Source organism: Nerophis ophidion, linkage group LG01 (assembly GCF_033978795.1).
Source record: "Nerophis ophidion isolate RoL-2023_Sa linkage group LG01, RoL_Noph_v1.0, whole genome shotgun sequence".
In the NCBI taxonomy this organism is placed as follows: Eukaryota; Metazoa; Chordata; class Actinopteri; order Syngnathiformes; family Syngnathidae; genus Nerophis; species Nerophis ophidion.
The window spans coordinates 88,342,357-88,363,390 of NC_084611.1; the positions used below are offsets into that span (position 1 = coordinate 88,342,357).

Genomic DNA, 21,034 nt, shown 5'->3' on the forward strand with positions numbered 1-21,034 from the left:
AAGGTAAGAAATTATTTATTTATACTAAAGAACAAACTAAGAACAGAAATACTTGAACAAAGGCACTAACAACAACAAACCCAACAGAACTAGCATGTGAGCTAGAAAGAACAAAAGGCGCTAGCATGTGAGCTAGGGAAATAAACACAACGGAGGAATAGCGTGGAAGCTAACAAGTTCAAAAAGTACTTTACCACAAGCGGGGATAGCGACGTCACCTGTCGCATCAAAAGGCAAATTAGACTGCGAGACCGAACAAACCAAAAGGGCAGGCTTAAATAAAGGATATAATCACAAAGCAGGTGTGTGTGAAAAACAGAAGGCAGGTGACACAAATGTGTAACTATGGAAACGGAACAAACAGGAAGTGCCACCAGGAACTAAGGAAGGCAAAATAACAGAACACGATACCAAGACGGAACAAAAACAGAATATGACATGGTCCAAGTAGTGGATCATGACACTCGGTTTCTGTTATATTCTACCTTACTGACTAATTCTATGTTTTTGTTTGAATTTCGGCTCCGTAAGCGAGTCTTTAAACACCCAATGTCTACTCCGGCCTTCATCTTTGAGACGCGGGAAGCAAATCCGACGTCAAAGAGTCCAGGAGTCCAGGCAGGTTTCAGAGGTAGCCAATAGTACATAAAACTGCAGAAAGGGTTGAAGGTTCTCGTTCAAAGAGAGACACTTACTGGGAATCCCGGACACCAGTTTGAGAGGTCGCAGCACTCGGACAGCCCGCAGTGTCCTCAAGTCGAGCTGGGTCCCCACCGACGACAAAATACTGTTGAGATAACAAGACAAAGATTACATTCTCCTTTTGTTATTATTACAACAACAACAAAAATCGTACCGCACAGATGCAATCTTACCGCTTGCCTTATGGACCACTTTTATTTGTACATTTTCGTTCATTAAAAACCTCTAAAGGCTTAGTGGCCACATGCGTGGACAGCACCTTTTAGCTCTTACTTCTAAAAATTGTGTACACTACTGAATTGGGGTCTTGTGGCCACTTATGTGGACACTAATACTGCTATCTGGTGGTGTCAGAAAAGCACAACGTACAATGGAATTTGAAAAAAAAAACTGTTAAAAAAAAGAATTAGCATGTCACTAAACATGAAGTACACGTTTGTGTACTTATGGACTAAGTACATCATGTCAAAAGATGCTTCTTAGTTGTTATTCTAATTAGGGTCCAATAAGCCCAAATAGCAAATGGTGAAGTGAAGTGAAATATATTTATATAGCGCTTTTCTCTAGTGACTCAAAGCGCTTTACATAGTGAAACCCAATATCTAACTCAGTGTTTTCCAACATTTTTTTGAGCCAAGGCACATTTATTGCGTTGAAAAAAATCCAGAGGCACACCATCAACAGAAATCATTAAAAAAATAGTCTGTTGTCATCGTTGCAAATTGTTGGATATGACTTTAAACCATGACCTCACTTTAGCGCTTGTCTCAAAGTAGGTGTAACGTCACCACCTGTCACATCACGCCGCGACTTATGGGCTGACATAAAGCATGAAACAGTCCCAAATACCCAGTGTATTAACCGGAAAAACACTTTTTTTAAAAAGCATTCACAGTCTGTGGTGCCCTCAGGTGGTCAGGGAGAGCATTCCACAGACTGGGAGCGGTGGAGCAGAAAGCCCTGTCCCCCATTGTTAATAGCTTTGTCCTCGGAGGTTGTAGGAGGTTAGCCTTTCCTGAGCGGAGGTGTTGTGGGATAAAGAGATCACCCACGGAGCAGAACGGGAGGGGGAGTTGTGCCAGGATAATTCTGTCAACACCTGCTCTTGAGGAGCCGAGCTAACTGATAGCAGTGGTCTGATTACAGTTTTCTAAACTGGACTTTCAATTGAAGCAGGAGGTAATCAAGGAAGATCTCCATCGCGACAGAGAGACTTTTAAAACTGAAGAAAGATAAGGAAGACTTCTATAAACAAGCTTTTGATCAGAAGGAGCTGGCATGGATTTCCTTTATAAGTAAAGGTCAGACCATAATAACGTTTGTTTTATTAAATGTGCTTTTCATGATGGTATCCTTACATCACACTCAATTTTTTTACTGCATGCCTTTGGTAAGTGCCGGAGTGAGAAGAGGTTTTGAATTAATTAGCGCCCCGGCGGCAATTAAAGGAAATACGTTATATTATGGGATTGGGCCAGCACGCAGTTCGTATGGAGGAAAAGCGGACGTGACGACAAGTTGTAGAAGACGCTAAAGCTAGTGCTTTTAAGACACGCCCCCAATATTGTTGTCCGGGTGGAAATCGAGAGAAATTCTGGAGAATGGTTGCCCCCGGGAGATTTTCGAGAGGGGTTCTAAAATTCGGGAGTCTCCTGGGAAAATCTGGAGGGTTGGCAAGTATGGTATTTGGTGAAAAAAGTTAGAGAACTTCTGGGTTACAGGTTAAGAATACGGTTAATAGGAATCGGGATTCGGACGTGAATCGATTCTTTTGTCCGCCCCCTCGTTGTAGAGAAAGAGCTGGGATATTCAAATCAACTCATATTGTCAGGCTTGCCACCGACTGTTTGTGTTTTAGTTTTATTTTCCCTGTGCGCTGTTTCACCTGACCACACCTGGTGTCAATCAGCCCGCTCCTATTCGAACCTGCATTGTCCTCCAGTCGAGTGCTGCATTATTGTCTTGTCGATGACTTCCGTATTGTCGCTCCTGTGGTGTCGTTTCATGTCGAGTCATTTCAGCGTAGCGGCGAGCTATCTTTCGGTATCTGTTCGTAGTTTACAGTTTTTTGTTCCCTGCTTCCGTTTTTTTTTTCACTCGACAAGTAAAGACTTCTGTTTTCATGTTTGCTACCCGCTAGCTTCCACGCTATGCCCCTTTTTGTTTCTTGCTAGCTTCCATGCTAAAGACCCTTTTGTTTGTTATCCGCCTCGTACGCTTCCTTTGTTAGTACCCGTTTGTTTGTTCTTATTCTAATATTTTAATTAAATCCTGTTTTCTCACTCCATGCCAGCCTCCATCCCTGCATCTTGGGGTTGGCCACAAACTAACTCAGACACATATTCTTTCATCTTTTTTCTCCCCCGTCCTTCTCCAACCCCCCCAACCTCTCCGCCCACCCAGGTTGGTTGATAATTCCAGTAAGAGGTCGTTTATTAACGGACCCGATACCGGCAGCCAAGCCCCTCATTCCCTCGATGGCTTTTTAACTACCTCGGCGAAAGGCCGCGCCGCCACGGACCGGAAAAAACACCGGACCTCAGCGAAAACGGGCCGGCAGCCGGCGGCTTCAGTCAGGAGACGCCGTCCCCCCCCCCCCCCCACCCCCAACCCCTCTTCGTCCTCCTTCACGCCTCAGAGTCGGGTCGCCATGGTAGATATTTCATCCATTTTCCGGCTCACGTTTGTCGGGTCCGAGCGGAGCGTCGAGAGTTCGCCCGAGCGAGACCTTCGAACGCTCCGGGATGCGGTCGCCCTTGGCAACGCAGGAGCCTGACCGCAGTGCGGCGGGCCGACCGGCAGGGGGGCTGACGGGGGGCTTTTTTAGGAGGCTGCATTTCAAGAAGGGATTTATTTATTATATTTTTTTGTTTTACATTTGTTTCACTGCAAGCTAGCGCAACAACGACCTAACTATATAAGAATATAAAACAATATCTACTACTAGCGACCACACAGTCTGATAGTTTATACATCAATGATGAAATATTAACATTGCAACACATGCCGATACGGCCGTAATGATGACGTGTACGCGTGACGTCACGGGCTGTTAGGAAATATGAGCGCTGCACACACACACAGCTAAAAGTCGTCTGCTTTAACGGCATAACTACACAGTATTCTGGGGATCTGTGTTGCTGAATCTGTTGCAGTTTGTTCAATTAATATTGGAGACGTCAAAGAAGAAAGATGGAGTTGGGAAACTTTAGCCTTTAGCCACACAAACACATGGTGATTCCTTGTTTAAAAATTCCCGGAGGTGAAACTTTACTATGGATCGAGCGGTCAAGCGAACATGGATCCCGACCGAATGTCAACCAGCAGGTTTCGGTGAGAAAATTGTGGTAAAAAGTAGCTTCTTGCCGGAGATCGGCGGAGCTTGTGCCGTCCATAAAGCTGCCGTCGACTTCCCTGAGACATTGGCGTCAACACACCCGTGGACGTACACCTCCAACTATCAGGTACTATTAAACTCACTAAAACACTAGCAACACAATAGAAAGATAAGGGATTTCCCAGAATTATCCTATTAAATGTGTCGTCTTTTTTTTTTTACTTTTTTGTTTTTTTTCCCTAGTCCGTTGCTATCAATATCCTCAAACACGAATCTTTCATCCTCGCTCAAATTAATGGGGAAATTGTCGTTTTCTCTTTTTGTTGGAGGCTCCCATTAAAAACAACAGGTGACGTCATCGTCCGCGACTTCCGGTAAAGGCAGGGCTTTTCTGTTAGCGACCAAAAGTTGCCAACTTTATCGTGGATGTTCTCTACTAAATCCTTTCAGCAAAAAAATGGCAATATCGCGAAATGATCAAGTATGACACATAGAATGGACCTGCTATCCCCGTTTAAATAAGAACATTTAATTTCAGTAGGCCTTTAATGAGTCTATTTAGCTGAATTGAGAGCTAGCGTCCGACTTCTGTTTTGTTTTATCAGCCATTTTACTGCCCTGTTACAGACCCCGTTTGGAAAAAATTAAGGTATGTAAATAAACATTTACAAAATATTTCTGTGTAAATAACTCATTTTTACAACATATATATATGCGGCTTACATATGGATACTTTTTTTCTTTCTTTTAAAATTCATATACGGGTGAACTCTTTAAAGCAGGGGTCACCAACCTTTTTGAAACCAAGAGCTACTAATTGGGTACTGATTAATGCGAAGGGCTACCAGTTTGATACACACTTAAATAAATTGCCAGAAATAACCAATTTGCTCAATTTACCTTTAATAAATAAATCTATATATATATTTAAAAAATGGGTATTTCTGTCTGTCATTCCGTCGTACATTTTTTTTTTTCTTTTACGGAAGGTTTTTTGTAGACAATAAATTATGAAAAAAACACTTAATTGAACGATTTAAAAGAAGAGAAAACAGGATGATTTTGAAACATAGTTTATCTTCGATTTCAACTCTTTAAAATTCAAAAGTCAACCGAAAAAAAGAAGAGAAAAACTAGCTAATTCGAATCTTTTTGAAAAAATTAAAAACAATAATTTATGGAACATCATTAGTAATTTTTCCTGATTAAGATTAATTTTAGAATTTTGATGACATGTTTTAAATAAGTTAAAATCCAATCTGCATTTTGTTAGAATATATAACAAATTGGACCAAGCTATATTTCGAACAAATAATAATCATTATTCTTTTTAGATTTTTCAGAATTTTTTTTTAAAAAGCAATTCAAAAGACTTTGAAATAAGATTTAAATTTGATTCCAAAGATTTTCTAGATTTGCCAGAATAATCTTTGGGAACTTTATCAATAACACAATTGAAGAAAGATTTCACAAAATATTCTTCATCGAAAAAACAGAAGCTAAAATGAAGAATAAATAAAAATGTATGTATTATTCTTTACAATAAAAAAAAATTGTCAGCAAAGAAGAGGAAGGAATTTAAAAGGTAAAAAGGTGTATGTGTTTAAAAATCCTAAAATCCTTTTTAAGGTTGCATTTTTTCTCTAAAATTGTCTTTCTGAAAGTTATAAGAAGCAAAGTAAAAAAAAAAAAATGAATTTATTCAAACAAGTGAAGGCCAAGTCTTTAAAATATTTTCTTGGGTTTTAAAATTCTATTTGAGTTTTGTCTCTCTTAGAATTAAAAATGTCGAGCAAAGCGAGACCAGCTTGCTGGTAAATAAATACAATTAAAAAAATAGAGGCAGCTCACTGTAATTTGAGCTATTTTTAGAACAGGCCAGCGGGCGACTCATCTGGTCCTTACGGGCGACCCGGTGCCCTCGGGCACCGCATTGGTGACCCCTGCTTTAAAGAATTCACAGTCTGTGGTACCCTCAGGTGGTCAGGGAGAGATTCCACAGACTGGGAGCGGCGGAGCAGAAAGCCTGGTCCCCCATTGTTCTTAGCTTTTTCCTCGGAGGTCGGAGAGGGTTAGCCTGTCCGGTGTGGAGGATTTGGGGGTGAGTAGTTCTTTGAGGTACAGTGGGGGCAAATCCATTGAAGCACTGGTGGGTTAGTAGGGAGACTTTGTATTCAATCCTGGAAGCCAGTGATGGGATTTGAGTATCGGTGCGATATGGTCGTATTTCCGCACTCTCATCAGGATCCGAGCAGCACTATTCTGTGAGTACTACAGATTCTGAATGTTCTTGCTGGAGATCCCGACAGTCTAGCCTGGTTCATAACGGGGAAACATGCTAAAGTGTCTTGTATTTATGCTAGCAGTTTAGCTAGCTAGCACTAAGGGTTAAATGTGCAGTGACTTTATCACAGTGCGGTTATCTGCAGCTCCTCAATAATGCTGTCGCCCCCCGCTGGTCATTGGGGAGAACCGCGGTCTCCCCAAAGTCTAATAGATAAAAAGGACACAGGTGAGAAGTCCCATGCGGGAAAGTGTTGGCATGTCCTCCGAGACGGAAGGCGAGCCGACTGGAAGAGGGTGTTAGTCCCCGGCGTCCAAGGCGTGACATCCAATCGCGGCGGCGAGACATCGGCGCAGGCGTTTAGTCCGTGATGACAGAGGCCAAGGACGCTGGGAAAAAAAACACCTGGCGTCCTTTTCACACACAAACACCTCCATCCAACACTGAAGACATCGGAAGACGTGACGTTTTTTGGCAACTTTAATAGCTAGAACAAGTATGCATGTATCTAAAAAAAAATGCTATTTTAAAAGCATCCACACTCTGTGGTGCCCTCAGGTGGTCAGGGAGAGCGCTCCGCAGACTGGGGTTTGGCATAGCTCGGTTGGTAGAGTGGCCGTGCCAGCAATTTGAGGGTTGCAGGTTCGATTCCCGCTTCCGCCATCCTAGTCGATGCCGTTGTGCCCTTGGGCAAAACACTTTACCCACCTGCTCCCAGTGCCACCCACACTGGTTTAAATGTAACTTAGATATTGGGTTTCACTATGTAAAGCGCTTTGAGTCACTAGAGAAAAGTGCTATATAAATATAATTCGCTTCACATTTGTGCGACTCGGCAACTTTAATAGCTAGAACAAGAATGCATGTATCTAAAAAAAAAATGCTATTTTAAAAGCATCCACAGTCTGTGGTGCCCTCAGGTGGTCAGGGAGAGCGCTCCGCAGACTGGGGTTTGGCATAGCTCGGTTGGTAGAGTGGCCGTGCCAGCAATTTGAGGGTTGCAGGTTCGATTCCCGCTTCCGCCATCCTAGTCGATGCCGTTGTGCCCTTGGGCAAGACACTTTACCCACCTGCTCCCAGTGCCACCCACACTGGTTTAAATGTAACTTAGACATTGGGTTTCACTATGTAAAGCGCTTTGAGTCACTAGAGAAAAGTGCTATATAAATATAATTCACTTCACATTTGTGCGACTCGGCAACTTTAGTAGCTAGAACAAGTATGCATATATCCCAAAAAAATTTAAAAAAGGCTTTTTTAAAAGCATCCACAGTCTGTGGTGCCTTCAGGTGGTCAGGGAGAGCGTTCCGCAGACTGGGGTTTGAACTCACAACCTACAGATCTCAAAGCGGACCCTCTAACTACTAGGCCAGTGAGTAGGTCAGGGACCTCAATCCAGCACTGACGTCCCCCAGATGTTGAGGTTCTCAGATGGTCTTGTCCCTCGGAGACCCGAACCAACAAGGATCTCAAACGGGTTCCGAAAAAGACTCAAGGCTTGGTTTTGAGGACTTTTGTCACTCAAGGGACAACTTGGAACAGGGGTGTCAAAACTTGACTTGATTCAGGGGGCTAAAAACATTTGGTTCGGAAGACGTGACGTTTTTAGGAGCGGGCGACTCAAAATGGCGGTCCCTCAGTTAAAGTACCAATGATTGCCACACACACACACACACGAGGTGTGGTGAAATTCGTCCTCTGCATTTGAACCATCAGCCTTGTTCACCCCCCGGGAGGGGAGGGGAGCAGTAGGGAATCCTTTTTGGTGATTTAACCCCCAATTCCAACGCTTGATGCTGAGTGCCAAGCAGGGAGGTAATGGGTCCCATTTTTTTAGTCTTTTCTCGTCCTTTGTGCGACTCGGCAACTTTAGTAGCTAGAACAAGTATGCATATATCTAAAAAAAAAAGGCTTTTTAAATAGCATCCACAGTCTGTGGTGCCCTTAGGTGGTCAGGGAGAGTGCTCCGCAGACTGGGGTTTGAAGTCACAACCTACAGATCTCAGGGCGGACACTCTAACTACTACGCCAGTAAGTAGGTCAGGGAAACATGGGGGACCTCAATCCAGCACTGACGTCCCCTAGATGTTGAGGTTTTTAGATGGTCTTGTAATGGGAGGTAATGGGTCCCATTTTTTTAGTCTTTTCTAGTCGTTTGTGCGACTCGGCAACTTTAATAGCTAGAACAAGTATGCATATATCAAAAAAAAAAAAGGCTTTTTTAAAAGCATTCACAGTCTGTGGTGCCCTCAGGTGGTCAGGGAGAGCGTTCTGCAGACTGGGGTTTGAAGTCACAACCTACAGATCTCAGGGCGGACACTCTAACTACTACGCCAGTAAGTAGTTCAGGGAAACATGGGGGACCTCAATCCAGCACTGACGTCCCCCAGATGTTGAGGTTCTTAGATGGTCTTGTAATGGGAGGTAATGGGTCCGATTTTTTTAGTCTTTTCTCGTCGTTTGTGCGACTCGGCAAATTTAATAGCTAGAACAAGTATGCATATATCAAAAAAAAAAAAAAGGCATTTTTAAAAGCATTCACAGTCTGTGGTGCCCTCAGGTGGTCAGGGAGAGTGCTCCGCAGACTGGGGTTTGAAGTCACAACCCACAGATCTCAGGGCGGACACTCTAACTACTACGCCAGTAAGTAGGTCAGGGAAACATGGGGGACCTCAATCCAGCACTGACGTCCCCCAGATGTTGAGGTTCTTAGATGGTCTTGTAATGGGAGGTAATGGGTCCTATTTTTTTAGTCTTTTCTAGTCGTTTGTGCGACTCGGCAACTTTAATAGCTAGAACAAGTATGCATATATCAAAAAAAAAAAAAAAAAAGGCTTTTTTAAAAACATCCACAGTCTGTGGTGCCCTCAGGTGGTCAGGGAGAGTGCTCCGCAGACTGGGGTTTGAAGTCACAACCTACAGATCTCAGGGCGGACACTCTAACTACTACGCCAGTAAGTAGGTCAGGGAAACATGGGGGACCTCAATCCAGCACTGACGTCCCCCAGATGTTGAGGTTCTTAGATGGTCTTGTAATGGGAGGTAATGGGTCCCATTTTTTTAGTCTTTTCTAGTTGTTTGTGCGACTCGGCAACTTTAGTAGCTAGAACAAGTATGCATATATCTAAAAAAAAAAAAAAGGCTTTTTTAAAAGCATTCACAGTCTGTGGTGCCCTCAGGTGGTCAGGGATAGCGTTCTGCAGACTGGGGTTTGAAGTCACAACCTACAGATCTCAGGGCGGACACTCTAACTACTACGCCAGTAAGTAGGTCAGGGAAAAATGGGGGACCTCAATCCAGCACTGACGTCCCCCAGATGTTGAGGTTCTTAGATGGTCTTGTAATGGGTAGGTAATGGGTCCCATTTTTTTTGTCTTCTCTAGTCGTTTGTGCGACTCGGCAACTTTAATAGCTAGAACAAGTATGCATATATCTAAAAAAAAAAAGGCTTTTTAAAAAGCATCCACAGTCTGTGGTGCCCTCAGGTGGTCAGGGAGAGTGCTCCGCGGACTGGGGTTTGAAGTCACAACCCACAGATCTCAGGGCGGACACTCTAACTACTACGCCAGTAAGTAGGTCAGGGAAACATGGGGGACATCAATCCAGCACTGACGTCCCCCAGATGTTGAGGTTCTTAGATGGTCTTGTAATGGGAGGTAATGGGTCCCATTTTTTTTAGTCTTTTCTAGTCCTTTGTGCGACTCGGCAACTTTGGTAGCTAGAAGAAGTATGCATATATCTAAAAAAAAAGGCTTTTTAAAAAGCATCCACAGTCTGTGGTGCCCTTAGGTGGTCAGGGAGAGTGCTCCTTGGACTGGGGTTTGAAGTCACAACCCACAGATCTCAGGGCGGACACTCTAACTACTACGCCAGTAAGTAGGTCAGGGAAACATGGGGGACATCAATCCAGCACTGACGTCCCCCAGATGTTGAGGTTCTTAGATGGTCTTGTAATGGGAGGTAATGGGTCCCATTTTTTTTAGTCTTTTCTAGTCCTTTGTGCGACTCGGCAACTTTGGTAGCTAGAAGAAGTATGCATATATCTAAAAAAAAAGGCTTTTTAAAAAGCATCCACAGTCTGTGGTGCCCTTAGGTGGTCAGGGAGAGTGCTCCTTGGACTGGGGTTTGAAGTCACAACCTACAGATCTCAGGGGGGACACTCTAACTACTACGCCAGTAAGTAGGTCAGGGAAACATGGGGGACCTCAATCCAGCACTGACGTCCCCCAGATGTCGAGGTTCTTAGATGGTCTTGTAATGGGAGGTAATGGGTCCCATTTTTTTAGTCTTTTCTAGTCGTTTGGGTGACTCGGCAACTTTAATAGCTAGAACAAGTATGCATATATCTAAAAAAAAAAAAAAAAAAGGCTTTTTTAAAAGCATCCACAGTCTGTGGTGCCCTCAGGTGGTCAGGGAGAGCGTTCCGCAGACCGGGGTTTGAACTCACAACCTTTTTTTCCCATCATGCTTTTCAACGGGTGTGCCTCGGCTCAGAAAAGGTTGAAAAACGCTGCTTTAGAGTTACTGATCTTGTCTTGAAGAAATGTACTCATTTGTAAAAGACAAAGACCTGGACTCGTCCCTGAAAGACGTCAAAGGGGATTCAGACCTTTACGAGTCCCAGGTGTCAGTGTGTTGAGTTTGTAAGAATCGGACGGGACTCTGGAACCGTGGCGACGAGGTTCGAGTCCGGTGACATTGACGTCGATGGGTCTCTCCCCGTTCACACCGCGTTGCCGTAGCAACCCCACGGATCCTCTCGTCGCCCCCCACCCCCGAGTCTCCACGGTTACCGGCCCGCTCTCATTCATAAGCGTTGCCGGGGAAACGCCGCTCCGGCTCATTGATGGAATCTCGGCGTTGCCGCAGAAACGGGGGACAGGAAGTGGGTCTCCTTGCCGCAGGTTGTTGGCCCCCCCACCCCCCAAGCGCCCACACGAGTAAACACCACGTGTGTTGCCTCACTCGCACTACGGGTAGACAACCACAATGAACACTAGGTGGCGCGCAAACTACAGAAGAAACCCAGCTACACTTTTACAACAAAAATGTCAGAAATACTATAAGCCGCTACTTTTTTCCTACGCTTTGAACCATGCGGCTAAGTTATACAGTGCGGCTAATTTCAATCAATCAATCAATCAAAGTTTATTTTTATATAACCCTTAACCACTGTCTCAAAGGGCTGTCTCAGGTCCCAATTTAGGGATTTCTCTTTGCTGACGGGAATCATGCAAGTAGTTTAAAAGAACAAAAATACCCCAGAAATGCTACAGTTTAAGCCTTCATTGAAGTCCTCCTGATGTGGAATACGAATGTTCATACGCAGTGTGGAGCCGCTCCGTCAAGTTAATAATCATCACCTCCATCCCGGCAAATAAACTACCGTAAAATACGGACTATAAGCCGCTACTTTTTTTCCTACGCTTTGAACCATGCGGCTAAGTTATACAGTGCGGCTAAGTTATACAGTGCGGCTAATTTCAATCAATCAATCAATCAATCAATCAATCAAAGTTTATATTTATACAACCCTTAACCACTGTCTCAAAGGGCTGCACAAGCCGCAATGACCCAAATTTAGGGATTTTTCTTTGCTGACGGGAATCATGCAAGTAGTTTAAAAGAACAAAAATACCCCAGAAATGCTACAGTTTAAGCCGTCATTGAAGTCCTCCTGATGTGGAATACGAATGTTCATACGCAGTGTGGAGCCGCTCCGTCAAGTTAATAATCATCACCTCCATCCCGGCAAATAAACTACCGTAAAATACGGACTATAAGCCGCTACTTTTTTTCCTACGCTTTGAACCATGCGGCTAAGTTATACAGTGCGGCTAATTTCAATCAATCAATCAATCAATCAATCAATCAAAGTTTATATTTATATAACCCTTAACCACTGTCTCAAAGGGCTGCACAAGCCGCAACGACCCAAATTTAGGGATTTTTCTTTGCTGACGGGAATCATGCAAGTAGTTTAAAAGAACAAAATACCCCAGAAATGCTACAGTTTAAGCCTTCATTGAAGTCCTCCCGATGTGGAATACGAATGTTCATACGCAGTGTGGAGCCGCTCCGTCAAGTTAATAATCATCACCTCCATCCCGGCAAATAAAATACCGTAAAATACGGACTATAAGCCGCTACTTTTTTTCCTACGCTTTGAACCATGCGGCTAGGTTGTACAGTGCGGCTAATTTCAATCAATCAATCAAAGTTTATTTTTATATAGCCCTTAACCACTGTCTCAAAGGGCTGCACAAGCCGCAACGACCCAAATTTAAGGATTTTTCTTTGCTGACGGGAATCATGCAAGCAGTTTAAAAGAACAAAAATACCCCAGAAATGCTACGGTTTAAGCCTTCATTGAAGTCCTCCTGATGTGGAATACGAACGGTCATACGCAGTGTGGAGCCGCTCCGTCAAGTTAATAATCATCACCTCCATCCCGGCAAATAAAATACCGTAAATTACGGACTATAAGCCGCTACTTTTTTTCCTACGCTTTGAACCCTGCGGCTAAGTTATACAGTGCGGCTAATTTCAATCAATCAAAGTTTATTTTTATATAACCCTTAACCACTGTCTCAAAGGGCTGCACAAGCCGCAACGACCCAATTTCGGGATTTTTCTTTGCTGACGGGAATCATGCAAGCAGTTTAAAAGAACAAAAATACCCCAGAAATGCTACAGTTTAAGCCTTCATTGAAGTCCTCCTGATGTGGAATACGAACGTTCATACCCAGTGTGGAGCCGCTCCGTCAAGTTAATAATCATCACCTCCATCCCGGCAAATAAACTACTGTAAATTACGGACTATAAGCCGCTACTTTTTTTCCTACGCTTTGAACCATGCGGCTAAGTTATACAGTGCGGCTAATTTCAATCAATCAATCAATCAATCAATCAATCAATCAAAGTTTATATTTATATAACCCTTAACCACTGTCTCAAAGGGCTGCACAAGCCCCAACGACCCAAATTTAGGGATTTTTCTTTGCTGACGGGAATCATGCAAGTAGTTTAAAAGAACAAAAATACCCCAGAAATGCTACAGTTTAAGCCGTCATTGAAGTCCTCCTGATGTGGAATACGAATGTTCATACGCAGTGTGGAGCCGCTCCGTCAAGTTAATAATCATCACCTCCATCCCGGCAAATAAACTACCGTAAATTACGGACTATAGGCCGCTACTTTTTTCCTACGCTTTGAACCATGCGGCTAAGTTATACAGTGCGGCTAATTTCAATCAATCAAAGTTTATTTTTATATAGCCCTTAACCACTGTCTCAAAGGGCTGCACAAGCCGCAACGACCCAAATTTAGGGATTTTTCTTTGCTGACGGGAATCATGCAAGTAGTTTAAAAGAACAAAAATACCCCAGAAATGCTACAGTTTAAGCCTTCATTGAAGTCCTCCTGATGTGGAATACGAACGTTCATACGCAGTGTGGAGCCGCTCCGTCAAGTTAATAATCATCACCTCCATCCGGGCAAATAAACTACCCTAAATTACGGACTATAAGCTGCTACTTTTTTCCTACGCTTTGAACCATGCGGCTAAATTATACAGTGCGGCTAATTTCAATCAATCAATCAATCAAAGATTATTTTTATATAGCCCTTAACCACTGTCTCAAAGGGCTGCACAAGCCGCAACGAGCCAAATTTAGGGATCTTTCTTTGCTGACGGGAATCATGCAACAAAATACCCCAAATTGGTATGTTATGGTTTGTGCTACGGTGCCATCATTTGGACGAGTTTGTACACTGCAGGTGCCCTTCTGTTTGGACTGAGCTTACAACCGGAAGTAGAAGTGCCGTTCGTCTTCTAATCGTCCGTACATTCCGCCTTTCTATCTTCATTCATCACTCCAAACAACGTTTGTAAAATTTGCAATATTTGTATGTAATAAAAGAAAATATTCCATATTGTGTTGACGTTGTTATCGGTTCATTCGATATCAGCCGATCCATGGTATCGGCAGCACACACACTCCTATCATCCCTATCTCTCTAGCATCCTGCTGACTTCTAGACAAATCGAAACAACTTCAGCTGGGGGTTCAACTCGTACAAAACCTCAAAATCCATCTTTTTATGCATCATACAGATTTTTTTGTGTCATTTCCAGCTTAAGGAAAAAAAAAAACCCACCCTGTTTATTCATGCATGTGTGCTTGGTGGAAACAGCGTGGGAGTACCATGTGTCAGCACAGCGTGACATTCTGTCCCCTTACTGTCTCCCACTGAGGACCACCCCCTAACACACACACACAACACACACACACACACACACACACACACACACACACACACACACACACACACACACACACAACACACACACACACGTGATGTAACATGATGTAAGAAGAAATGATACTGATTATGATAACAGTGCTGTCTCATTTGCAATGCACTTCCAAGGGGTTGGATGGCAGTGCTGTGCAGGCGATCCATGGTATTTTGTCTAACTAGGAAGCGCCCTACAAAGTGTTGATACTATAAGTATTGTGCTTATCACGCACCGAATGCAACATTCATTTTAGTTGTAGATTTTCCTACCAAACCTGGTGTTAGAATATTGCTATTGTGCTCAAGCTGTACGTTTTCTATCTGTGCAAGGACAATACTTTTTTGTGTTAGGGGTGGCCTAAGCCGCAGATGTTTTTTTGTTTGTTTTTTTAGCCTGCTAACAGCCAATGACTTCAAGGACCTCAACGAAGATAAGACGACAGCACGCAGACGAAGCAGAGACAAGGCAAAATCACAAGGCCCCCCAGCACATTCCGCCACGTATTGCGCCTACTGGAGCACCGAATGCAACATTCAGTTTAGCTGTAGTTTTTCCTACAAAACCTGGTGTTAGAATAATTATGTGCAAGTTATCACACAACTTTAGTATTTTTTTTGCTATTGTGCTCAAGCTGTACTTTTTCTATCTGTGCAAGGACAAACATTTTTTTGTCTGAGGGTATTGCGCCTACTGGAGCTGCTTTGCACGATATGTGTGGCCACTCCTTTTAGAGGCGGCCTCAGTGATGTTGACTGGGGAACTCCTGAATAAATAGAGGGACGCGGGAGTTGTACCTTAGATTGGTACCGGGCCGCGGAATAATTTTTTATTATCTAAAAAAAAAAAAAGTTTTGTTTTTTTTTATTATTATTTAAATCAACATAAAAAACACAAGATACACTTACAATTAGTGCACCAACCCAAAAAAACTCCCTTTTTCACGGGACAAATTATCAAGCGTTGACCGGTCCGCAGCTACAAAAAGGTTGGGGACCACTGCCTTAGATCGTAGGGCGAGACTGCGACTAAGTGTCCAGCTCCACACGTTCTCCTCATGAGCGAAATTGAACTCTGTCTCTGCATGATTCCTTGCTTCTTGTCTGTTTATTAGATGTCATCAGTGTTTGAACCTGACACCTGGAGGTGTTGGAATCGCCATGTAAAATCGCTAATACTAATAGTAGCCTGTCTATGGCAAATCCAATGCAAATTAGCATCGCGCTATTGCATTTTGGAGGAGTCGAGCTTTATTTAAGGTTGGAGCGTTTTTTTTACCGACCATATTTGCTTTGTTGGTGTGGAAAATTGCAACATTTTGGTATGCATCCCTCGTTGCGAGTGTGACCTATGAATTCTGCCTAGCAACAACTTATCAGATTTACCTTGCTTTAATTTCAGATGCAATGCTTTCTGTCAGTTTAAATTTGTCGTGTTGGTAAAACATCGTTTAGATTTTTGCTTGAGTTTGGTGCAATAAATATTTTCATTCCGAACTTTGAACGACAACAAAACATTGCCTTCGGCTCACTTTTCTAACGATTTGATTACCTTCTTAAGAACAGGCATTGGTGGGTCAAACTGGACAGAAAGAATTTAAATAAATAAACCTTTAAATAATTATGTATCCATATCAATAATTAATAAAAATTCAAAATAAATGTATGTGTTACTAAATATGTCACAAAATAATTTTATATGAAAATTATATTTATTTATTTAAGTATTTTACAATTAATTTATTTCATGATTTAATGAATTATTTCACCATTTAATTTTTGGTGAAAATTGCTCCAAATTGTTGACCGGGAAGGCGAAGGAAATCGGCAATTAAGTTAAATTATAAATCCTTTTAGTTTAATGATCTGTTTTCAGTTTTATGCCGGAATTTAACAGATAAAATAAATTCATGAAATAAATGAATAAGTACAGTGAATAAATAATTAAATTGTGGAATAATTGGATACACAATAAAATTAGTCATTTGTAAAGTAATTAAATCAAATATGAAACATTTATGCCTTGAATAAAATAATTAAATAAATTATTTAAATAATCTAAAATAAATCAATTGTGAAATAATCAAATAATTCGCAACATATTTAAAAAAAAAATGAACATAATTTGACATCAAATTAATTACTGACACATTTAAAAACACAATTATTTACTTAACTCCAATTTTAATAAAGTGATGACACATTCAGGTAATTCTTCGCTACATTCCGTCATTTTTTGCGGGCGATAAAACCGAATTTCACCTGGTTAGAGCAGGCCTGGGCGATTATTTTAACTCGGGGGCGCCAATTTTAGAGGAAAAAAATGTGTCTGGGGGCCGATATGTCTGATTTTTTTATGAACAAAACCTCACAATAATGTCTGATTGAAAGCTAAAAACGCTAAGACAGACCGCCTTAAAAATACGGAATAAAATTTTACCATTTTTTTTTACTGAATGAGACCCCCAGAATGTAAATGACGATAAAAAAAATGTGGGATTTACGATATTAACAAATGAATGGTAAAACACTGAATATTGACAACATTTGAACGTCACACACCCTCTCCGTCGACATACTTCACAATCAAGCGAAACAACAAAAATGCGACATAAACGCAAAGGGTAAAGAACAAAAAACGACCTACCTACAATCTGATACATCTGATATCTAACTAAGTTTTAGAACTTTGCAGGCTCTGCTCTAAACACTCTGTGGAAACGCTCCCCACCCACACTACTTGATGCCTCGTCTGAGCTGCTGTGACTTAGATCACCGTAGTAACTAATTAGATTACCGCAGTAACTAGTTAGATTACCATAGCAACTAGTGTATCAAGCAAAAGCCAATATACCTACCACTGAAATACTCTTTATAGTTCAAGACTAATATTTACACATCATATTAGCAGCAACAGTTTTGATCTAAAAAACCCTAAAAGATCTTAAAAAAAACTCTAACCGAAGTCTGGGTTGGAGTGTCCGTCCTGAGATTGGTAGGTTGTGAGTTCAAAACCAAAGACTATAAAATTGGGACCCGTTACCTCTCTGCTTGGCACTCAGAATCAAGGGTTGGAAATTGGGGGTTAAATCACCGAAAATCATTCCCGGGCTGCTGCTCACTGCTCCCCTCACCTCCCCTGATACCGGCGGTAAAACAATTATCGGATGGTATGTGGCTTTTTACATTTTTATTTGGATAAAATCTTTGTCTTGTGTCATAATCAACACACTACGGTGACAAATTGTCACGGCGCGGGCTCGAACCTGCTTTTCCTTTGCTTCCCTGACTGCCTATTGGATCTCGACCACCCGCTTGGACACGGAACTTCTACGCCTCGCCACTGGCCCAGACCATCTGACTGCCGCCACGGACTGCCTTCATTTCTTGTTCCTCCTCTCCAGTCAACACAAGGTAAAACGCTCAGGTAATTACCCACACCTAGTCTAACACCACTCACTCTTGGATATTGGTCACACTCCATTCTCTAGCCTAGTTTATTTATAGTATTATTGTTGACTATTATATACATATATATATATATATATATATATATATATATATATATATATATATATATATATATATATATATATATATATATATATATATGTATATAAAACATTGTCCTTTACAGTTATAAAAGCTTTTAAAAAAAAAATCTACTACTCTGCTAGCATGTCAGTAGACTGGGGTGGATCCTGCTGAAATCCTACGGATTGAATGAATACAGAATCGTTCTGAATTGGAAAAAAATCGATTTATAAACGAATCGCGACCCCAAGAATCGATATTGGATCGAATCGTAGGAGACCCAAAGATTTGCAGCCTTATATATAGATATATATAAGGCTTATATATATATATATATATATATATATATATATATATATATATATATATATATATATATACGCCCCCCTTGTGTCTGTGCCGTCAACCCCCCCCTGCAATACATAACAAAAATTCACAAAATTATTTCATTACGGTGATTCCTTCATCATTCCCCTAATTAGGGTGGGGGGTCCATGTTGGAACATTAGGTCATCATCAAGCCCCTCCCCCATTTGTCTGACCTTCATCCCCTCCCATCCCCTCCTCGTCCTGCTGAAGCTTTCACGGGCGGAAGCACTCTGCCGCCGACCACATTCTCCACCCTTTCATTTTCTCCCTCGGCCATTATTGCTGAGCTCAGCCGAGTGCTAACGCACAGCTGATGGACCCCCCCCCCACTCCGCCGGCTCTCCTTTCCGTCCCTCTGCATCCTCACCCGGGAAAAACCACGCGGAAGCATTTGTGTCCAAAAACGTCCTGACTTTAAGCATTTTTTTAAAAAAAATTTTTACCGTTCACTTTCACTTCGTCCGTGGCGTCGGCAGCTGTGAGCGCTTGGCAGCACAAAGAGTCGCACCTCAGCCAGATATTGAGTCAAAGGGATTTTTTTTAGACGCGGCGAATACTTCTTTGCAGGACGGAAATAAAAGTGGAAAAGTGGAATGTGATGACGCGGAGTTTCGTGCAAATTCTTATGTATACAAAAGACCTAAGCGGCGGAGTGGGCGGATGATTGTTGCGTAGAAGCCCCACAACAGTCACAAAGGCGGAAGAAGGCTGCAGCAAAAAGGGTCCCCCAATTTTCTTGCTTGGTCTCAATGCCATTGGACCCTGGCCCTTTTGCCAAGGACACTGTCTGTGCACCGGTCTTCCCACTTTAAAAGATTTCCCGCACAGGCGTCCTCCTGAAGGCGATCCCACCCACAGGAGGACAATCATCCACTTGTGAAGGACATAATGTCATGGCTGTCTTGAATTTCCAATCATTTCTACAACTCAAACGGTAGGTATGGTGTTCCTGGGATTAAAAGCCTCACCTTTTCTCCTCCAAGCATATTGCTGGGTATTGTGGCGAAACAGCTTCATTTTTGTTTCATCTGCCCACGGAGCTTTCCTCCACAAGGTGATGTCGGGATTTTAGAATAATTGTATCCGAGTTCCTGGCGAGAAGACAAAAGCTGTCTTTGAATCTACCAAGCAGAAGGCTTGTAAAACCCCACTGTGTATGATGAGAAGCAACATGAAGGTGTTCTGTTTCTCTCATGTATTGTAATCAACAGAAATATATTGTTTTGACCCAAGAACTACAAAGCGGACAGGAAGCAGGGCCTGACTCCCTCGAGGCGACATTTTTCTGTAAACGCTTTCACGACCTTTTCTTTTGAACCGTTCTGTAACCAAAGGCAGTGGCTATTTACGACCCACGTAACTTGGAAACAGCTGTCGCCATGTCATAAGGGAAAGTCCAAATAAAAGAGTTGGCGTACAATCTTTCGCCAGAGCGTGCTGAGAAACTGTACAAGGGTACAGGGTACAGTGTCCAGGCGTCTCTCCTCACTGATCCAAATGCAATTCTGTCTCTGTTTAATTCCTTGCTTCTTGTCTTGTTTAATAAATGTCATCAGTGTTTGAACCTCACACTTTTCTTTGCACTTCCGCACTCGGCGATCACGCCAGCAGCACTGAGAGCCGATTCGGCCAAACTCTCTCTTGGTAATGTTGCAATTTTCAAAGCCAACAAATAAATTGACCTAAAAAGAAGAAGAAAAAAATGCTCCAACATAAGTAAATTGGGGCTCCACTTTTCCAAAAATGTGCTAGCTTGATGCTAATATACATTGTCTTTGCTGTTGACATGTTACTGATTAGCATTAGCGATTTTACAGCATCAAATGTTTTATTGAAAATCACAACTAAGATGTTTGTTACAAGCACACAGCTGGTGCCGAAAAATACAATACTTAGAGTATTAACACTTTATATATATATATATATCTATATATATATATATATATATATATATATATATATATATGTATGTATATACACACATGTATATACATATATATACATACATACATGTATATACATATATATACATACATACATATATATATATATATATATATATATATATATATATAGCTTTGTCCTTATAGTATGTCTTTGGCAGGACATAAGGACAAAGCACAAGATGTCCCCTTTAAATCAGGCGTTAGGTACACACAGGGGTTACCGTGACGACAGTAGCTGGGACGTGATGTCCAGCAGCATGAGGTCATAGAAGAGAGCAGCTGGCTGGGAATTGTCCTTCTGCCATGCCTTCAATTACCAATATCACTCTTCAAAATTACTCTGCAAAATTACTCGGCAAAACTGCGGAACTCAGAGGACACGGAAGACATTCAAATAGCAAAGAGCTGATGCAACCAACTGCCCCTTCAGGGGTCCCATTTGTAAAAACAGCTACAAAAAAATAAAAACCCTGATTATTTTTTACACCCCTAATATATATATATGTGTGTGTGTGTGTGTATATATATATATATACCATACACTACATATATATATATATATAT

At 42.0% G+C, this 21,034-nt stretch overlaps 1 protein-coding gene across 9 annotated transcripts in view; it reads right to left on the reverse strand.

The window, feature by feature from the left end:
• Positions 1–21,034, reverse strand: part of cacna1ab (calcium channel, voltage-dependent, P/Q type, alpha 1A subunit, b) — a 252,875-nt gene that overhangs the window by 182,469 nt on the left and 49,372 nt on the right. For all 9 annotated transcript variants that reach the window (XM_061914721.1, XM_061914716.1, XM_061914731.1 and 6 more), the window contains exon 4: positions 696–787. In XM_061914721.1, coding sequence (XP_061770705.1) covers positions 696–787 — 92 coding nt within the window. The remainder of the gene's footprint in view (positions 1–695; positions 788–21,034) is intronic.